At 38.6% G+C, this 7,815-nt stretch overlaps 1 protein-coding gene across 2 annotated transcripts in view; it reads right to left on the bottom strand.

Moving 5' to 3' along the window:
• Window positions 1–1,265: 1,265 nt before the first annotated feature.
• Window positions 1,266–7,815, bottom strand: part of LOC127420704 (grainyhead-like protein 2 homolog) — a 49,701-nt gene continuing 43,151 nt past the window's right edge. For both annotated transcript variants that reach the window (XM_051663192.1, XM_051663193.1), the window contains exon 16: window positions 1,266–3,147. In XM_051663192.1, coding sequence (XP_051519152.1) covers window positions 3,033–3,147 — 115 coding nt within the window. In that variant the 3' untranslated portion in view covers window positions 1,266–3,032. The remainder of the gene's footprint in view (window positions 3,148–7,815) is intronic.

Raw genomic sequence — 7,815 nt, 5'->3', positions numbered from 1 at the left:
AAAACACATCTGGGATGGCATGAGGGTGAGAAAATGATGTGAAAATTTTCCATTTTGGAAAAATTATTCCTTTAAGGAGATGTTAGACAGAATGCTAACCTTAATCATCATTTACTTTCACTGCATGTTTTTTCCCTCCATATTTTGAAAGCGAATGGTGACAGACTCTCAGTCTCTAACATTCTAACATCTTTTGGGTTCACAGAATACAGAAAGTTTCTCGGGGTTGCAAGAACATGAGGGCAGGGAAATGATGATATAATATGAATTAAAGGCTGGATGAATCTGTCAATCAGAAGAGAAGTTTGGAAACCTTTTTCTAATAATTATTACAGTGAAAAACGTGAACAATGTCACACAGTCCCAAGTTATATTTAATGTTTAATTATAAACTGAAGCAAGATCATGCTTTATTCATGCCTTCTGTCAGTATTTCACAGGGTAAATTGCACCTTTTCTCTGTGTTTGGAAGCTTGTTGTCCATAAGACAAAGCCGCCCGCATCTGTCAAACGCCGTGTACGCATCAACCTTGCACATGCAGAAATGCTCACAATCGCGATAGGCAGGGCAAAATATTTGCACTTAACGGATGTTTACAAGGTTTTATACAGTAGGCACTGATATGTTGCAGCGCTGATATAAAAATGCTAACTTAGAAACTGAGGTCATAACAGCCCACAGTTACAGATTCATGCTGAAAATGAATGAGCATCAACATGACACTGACAAGGCCGCATTGTCACAATCTCTAAAACTTATCTCACCGTGTTTTCTTAAGTTGGAGCTGAAATTTTAATCTTGAAATATATCCTTGTCTTGGTGTAAAATGAAGGCATTTTGCTGCTGTAGTGTTGAACGTGACTCGAGTGACAGCGTGCAGCTGTGAAGTTCCGCTGTCATAAGAGTCCCATTCAAAAATTTCAATAAATTACACATTTATTAACAGTTATTAAATTAAAAGCAGTAATGTAATGACAGGAATGCTACCCATTGTAACGAAGTAAAAGTACATTTTTTTCATCAGAAATTTACTTGAGTAAGAGTGGAAAGTACCCACCATTAAACATACCAAAAAGTTACTCAAGTAAATGTAACGGAGTAAATGTAGTGCGCTACTACCCACCTCTGGAACCAATTCACGATTTGTTTAGTAGTAACGTCACTACTTCTAGTTAAATACTCCCCAACACTGGTCTGCACCAAAGAAAGACAAATGTATGGACACTTTTAAATGATAAAAATGACAAATTTATTTACACACAAATTACATTTTCTTTTCCAAAGTGCCCTTTACGTAATTTCTCATGGAAGACAAACATTACATTTTTGTCTGAATCTGGACTACATTAACAAACAAATATACTGTACATATAAACTAGAAATGAACTGGGTTGTAAGACTGCATAGTTATTAGTAAAATAATGGCAAAAAGTGTGAGAGGCACTCATTCCTTGTTGCACAAGTGAAAGACCTTGGATGGTTATGTCAAATTTTTGAAATCACAAACTGCACTTACATTTGAAACCAATGGACTTTTAAAAAAATATTTCACATTAAAAATGAGTGCAACACATAAATCATGGCTGAAATGGATCTGAGCTACACCTTCTGTATTTTGATGGTGTCATTTTATGTATTTTCTGATATCGAGGTACTGTACAGTTAAACATAGTTCATACACATTTCCTCCTTTGCACTATTAAACATAAAAAATTGAAATGGCACACATCATAGTCTCATAAAAATAGCTTTCTTTGTACATCAGAAAATATGAATATGCAGAAAGTCAGAACCTAAATGATATCTACCAAGTTAAAAATAACAATATTATTAATGATAATAATAATAACAAACCAATAAAAATAATAAAAAACATATTTACAGTATTGGACACTTTTCACAGATCAATAGCTCTGCAGGTAACAAAGACACAAATTTGTATTTGTGCTGCATGCAAATGTATTTCAGCATTATAATTCCAATGGAAAACACTTGCCATCTGTATAATACACATTATCGCAATAATATTTGTATGTCCTTTTCTTCAACTCCAGTGAAATCCTTAGGATGATACAGTTCAGAAATTAAGTGAAATGTGAATTAGCATGTACTTTTATCCTTAAAAGTTAAAGGTGCTATATGTAATATTTTTACTGTACTAAATCATAAATTACCATAATATGTCATTAGAGAATTAGGAAACATGCTAAGTTGAAATACTGGCTTCTCCGATAACAATGCTACAGCCAGTATATTCTAGTTTAAAGTTTCCATTCCGGGCTGGAATTTCTGTTTATGTTTTGGCCTGTGTGATCCCGCCTACTGCCCATTCACCAATAGTATTTCGACACCGCCGGGTTGCCAGATTTGAACAAGTTTGCAGGAAAACAACACTGCGTGCTGCAGCCATGGAAGCCAGCAAATGAACTGGATCAGAGATAACAGATTCCACCCAACCTAAAAAGCCTTACCATCCATCTAAAAACCACCATGACCAGAGGTGTAGTAAAACAAGGATAAATATTGGAGATGCCTTTGGAAGATGGAGACAGCTTAAAGCCCAGAAATCATTTAAAACGGACGCTGAGTTGGCTAATTTGCGTGTCTACATTCTGGCAACCCACATGAGCTTCGAGTCTGTGGGGGGGGGTGGGGGGGGTGCAGAAAACTCTCCAATATTTTGAATTTGGACTGCAGTACCCATTTCAAATGCTTGTTGTCAATCTTACACATAGCACCTTTAAGATTAAAATTTTGTTACCACTAGCAATAATTTTCATCAACAGCACAATAATGATAAACAACCTCCAGCTTCTGGACTGTTTACACACTGGACACTTTTGGGACCCTCTGAAATTTACTGACCACTAAAAAACTCATGCATGAGGATTTGAAAATGAGGTATGTCAACTTTTGGCCCTTTGAATTCAATTTGTGAACAGCCGATGATGAATGATGACCAGACTGATGGTCCAAGTAACAAGTCTTGTAGCTTAAGCATACTCAACGTTAGATATTCATGCAATGATGTTTATATTTCTGTCAATGTGATTTTGTAGGCATCTGCGTAGTTCTCAATACTCAGGATAAATGTGTCCTCATTAGAGTAGTGTTCGATGATATTATCATCCATGTTCACCAAGATCCTACGTTGGAGAGAACAAACTCATAAATGACTCATTAAGCCCATTTATATGCATACCAATACACTGATTACACCCAAAAAATCTGACAAAGCAAGAAATCCACATTTACATGGCATTTGAAATAATCGCGTTATCCTGTTTTTGACATCATGCCCACAACACATCCACACACTGGATGAGCCAGCTAGTTAAGGTACAGTATTAAAGGTGCTGTAAGCGATTTTAGCATTCTGAAGCTTTCACGAGACTGAAGCGTTGAATTTGCCCTATTCTCTATAGTAACTTCTCCTACAGCTTTCAAGCTACATCCACCAAACTTGGTACAGACCTTAAGACTGTTCTGATTAGCATTGCTCTATCTTTTCTAACTGATCAGAATAACGGTTTTTGCACAACAGATGATCAAATATCTGAAAAATAACATAGACTTACACTGACAGAATGTTCAAAAGGGCTAACGGAACGCTTGTTAATTCAAACTCCAACTGTCAAAAAATTATAATGTAAACAAACACACACTGCCTGTCGTATCTACTTGACAGACCTTTTTCACACTCCGGGTTTGGAATGTGAAAGTAAATGTTTGCAGGGTAAACTTCGACAGCGGTGAATGGGAGTGGATGGGAGATCACAGCAAATACTATTTTCACTTACGTATTTGCTCCAAGAGCAAAAGAAAAAATCCACTATTACATTTGAATGACTTTCTAGAAGAGGAAAAAAATTGAGAGCAGTGGATTAAGACAGCCAGATGGGAAAAGATGCCAAATTTACTGTCACTCTTTCAGCAGCTGTAATAGAAACCCCCTCACAGCTGTGGTAATAAATTTTTTTAAACGAATTCCAGGGTAATATAACACAAAGAATAATGTTATAAATTTACACTCAATATTTAAAAAATTGATAATATGAAAAGGTTTGCAAGATTTACATAGCTAAATAAGGTGGAAATGCATCAGCACAGTCTGTGAAAAAGGTCTATTATGATCTAGCAATCTTTTTAAAACTTTCAGACAAAGGCTTCCTCATGCCAACATCACAGTTTGTCTGGACCAACTTTACCTATCTAGTTAGGTTGGCTTGAAAGAGCCTGATTTGATCTACTATTTAAACTTAATTAGTGGTGCTTGTAAAGCAAAGCATCACTATTATAATCTCACATACCTATTATTCTTCTTCTTCCGTACAAAATTCGGCACCTAACTCATCCCGCGTATTTTGGCGTAGACCAACGAATGAGGTGTCAAATCAATCGGCCTATTGAGGACACCTGTGCTATGACCTTTCTAAGGGGTGGGTGGTACGGTGCACCCCTGGGAGGCAAAAAACAACCCGAAAAATCACAGTGACTTTGCATTGCGCAGAAATCTGTTCGATCATATCTCTGGATCAGAATTTTGTAGAGACATGTGGGTGGGCTCATTTCATTCGGCCTAGCAAGCAGTTTTGGAGCATTACATGAGACTGGGGGTAAGATTTATCCCTGGGGGGTAAAACTGGCCCAAAAATGCCCAATAGGCATCCTATGGCAAGGGTCTTGCCCATGAAAACAGTTGTTTTTCATACTATGACAAAACACTGAAATTTGTGGGATCATATCTCCCAATCAGAATGTTGTACAGACATGGGGGTGGGCTCATATCACTCGAGCTACCAATCAGTCTTTAAGTATCATCTTGGAAATGGAGTAGATTAGCAACCATTTACGGCACCCTAGCAACCACTCCCATAGACTTCCATTCAAAATGGCTCAGAAGGATATCTTCAGAACAGAAAGGCATAGAGACTTGGAGATTGGCTCTTTTGAGTCAGGTTAGTAAGCAGCCAATAAGAATCACTCTGGTCTTGGAGTCACATGATGCCATGCGAGGATCGGATGTGTGAACGGTGAGCTCTGTGCACTTTGCTAGTTTTAACACTTTTAATGATATAAACCGGTGAGATTCGATACACTCTGTTTCATAACTGTTCTAGGAGGACAATATGTCAAAGAATTCAAAATTCTCAGGCTCTGGAGACATTAAAAGACACTTACATGCTCAAGCTGACACCCCCGAAAGGGCCACGAGCCAAGGAGTCGATTTGGCCGGAAAAATGTGGGAAATGCGGCGACAGTTGCTGGGCATGTCGGCAATGCTGACAAAGGTCGTTGCTGACTTAGAGGATCTGGCTATGATAGGTTGATCGATCACTGCCATGGAGGCGAAGTTCTCTGAGATGGTTACAAGAATGGGGGATGTCGAGAAATGGATTGATTATCTGGAGTCATCGGAGAGGGAATTATCTGCTAATCCGCTAGCAACCAAGGTGGATTTGGAGTGTGTATGGGAGAAGTTGGAGGACATGGAGAACCATAGCCGGTGGAATAACATCCGTATTGTCAGAATTCCTAAGGCCGAAGAGGGTTGGGGTATGGTGAAATTCCTGGATGGGCTCCTTCCAAATCTGCTTGACATAACAGGCCATAAGCTGAAAATCAAGCGAGCTCACAGGGTTCCAGCGCGGAGGGAGAGAGGCCCCGATTAATTCTGGCCAAATTTCTGAGATCATCCGATAAAGATCTTGTGTTACGCAAGGCAAGAAGTAAAGGAAGGCTTTCTTGGAAAAACCACAGCATTTTCTTGTTCCCAGACTTTGCGAATTCGACAAGAGAGAAACATGATCGATTCAATGAATGCAAGAAACTTTTACATCAACGGAAGGTCCCTTTTGCACTGATATTCCAAATTGAGAATAGATGCTAATTCACATACCCACAGCAAGCGATGTCTTTCATAAAGTCAGTGAAGTAGGTCATTTTGTGATACTCACGTTGCAGCCGAATGGACCGGCTCACTGATCATTCACTTGACTGTTTGAGGAAACTGAGCGTTTCTTTGGTGCTGGTTCTGCCTTGTGGCTGAAGTTTATTTTGCAGAGTGGAACACCTTTGGGACAGTTTGTGGATGAATCTACATGCTCTTTGAGTTTGTTCTGCCTATTGGCTGGAGTTCACTTTATAGATTATCTTTTGCTGTGTAAATTTTTCACAAAATCACAAAATTTGTATAGAAACACTGGACTTGAGCAAAGTCGCGGGGGTCCTCATAGGCGTACATGGACTGTTTGAGTTTGGAGGGATCGACGGCAGTTGGCACTGTGTGGTTAATGCGCACGTTTTTCTTTTTTCTGTTTCTTTTGTTCCAGGGGATGTTTGGGTTTTAATGGTCTCACCAATGTTGGAATGTAGTCTTTATAATCTTGTTTTTAACACACAATCTATTTTTTCTTATATGTCAAAATGTCAAATGTTAATATGAGTGGATTGTCTCTCTCCACATGGAATGTGAATGAGTTGGGGCACCCCATAAAAGTAGGAAGGTTATTTTTCTTCTTAAGCATAAGAAATATGATATAGTGTTTCTTCAAGAAATGCACCTTTCTGTAGGAAGTGGAAAAATTTGGAAAGATATGGGGTGGACATTTTTTTATAGGCTGGAGTAAGAGCAGGGTATTCATTACACTGATAAGTAAACATCTACAATTCAAATGTCTCGAACAGAGTAAAGATAAATTAGGAAGAGTCATTATTGTCTTAGCTGAAATTCAGGGGCAAAGTCTTATTTTGGCTAATATTTATGCACCTAACGTGGATGATCAGGACTGGTCCTCAGTATCCTCTGTGGGCATGGCTTGGGAGGCACTTAAGGCGGTTCTTAGGGGCAAGATCATACAGTATGCCTCATTCACCAAAAAATCCAAAGTACAAGAACTCATGAAATTGGAAGGGAATATTAAAAGTGCCAAGGCAGAGCTGAAGCGCTGAATGTCATCTAATGGTCTCAGAGAATTGACCCGATTGAAATACAGATATAATACTATTTTGTCACGGAAGGTGGAGTTTTAGTTATTCAGGGCAAGACAGTCATACTTTGAGTCGGGGGACAAAGCAGGAAAACTTCTGGCTAGATATATAAAACAGAAAGAGTCTTTTTCTATCATTCCCTCAGTGAAATCTGCTGGTGGTGAAGTATTTACTTCAGCTATGGTTATTAATAATGCTTTCTCTATCTTAGTAATTAAGTAATTAAGGCCTTGCCTACAGGCAATGCTCTGGGGCCAGATGGATTTGCTGCTGAATTTTTTAGATCTTATGCTACAGAACTGGTTCCACATTTGCTAGAAATTTATACAGAATCATTAAAGAATGGAAAGCTTCCGCAAACCCTGACACAAGCCCAGTCTGATTTTTAAAAAGGACAAAGATCCAAGCGAGTGTAAGGGTTACCGTCCAATTTCCCTGATCCAGCTAGACGTAAAAATATTGTCAAAAATTTGGGCTAACCAATTAAGCAAAGTTATGACATCTCTTATACATATAGATCAGGCAGGGTTTATTCAGGGCCATAGCTCTTCTGATAACATTAGATGTTTCATCAATATCATGTGGTCAGTGGCGAATGATCAGACTCCAGTTGCTGCCATCTCATTTGACGCCGAATAAGCGTTTGATATGGTAGAATGGGATTATCTTTTTAAGATTTTGGAAATGCATGGGTTCAGGAATACTGAATATAGACACCCGGTAGTGGCGGTACAAACAAATGGATTAATTTAAGATTATTTTACTCTGAATAGGGGCACCCAGCAGGGTTGCCCTCTTTCCCCATTATTGTTCTGTCTTGCCCT

Source organism: Myxocyprinus asiaticus, chromosome 30 (genome assembly GCF_019703515.2).
Source record: "Myxocyprinus asiaticus isolate MX2 ecotype Aquarium Trade chromosome 30, UBuf_Myxa_2, whole genome shotgun sequence".
NCBI lineage: Eukaryota > Metazoa > Chordata > Actinopteri > Cypriniformes > Catostomidae > Myxocyprinus > Myxocyprinus asiaticus.
This window is presented reverse-complemented; position numbering and strand designations above follow the sequence as displayed.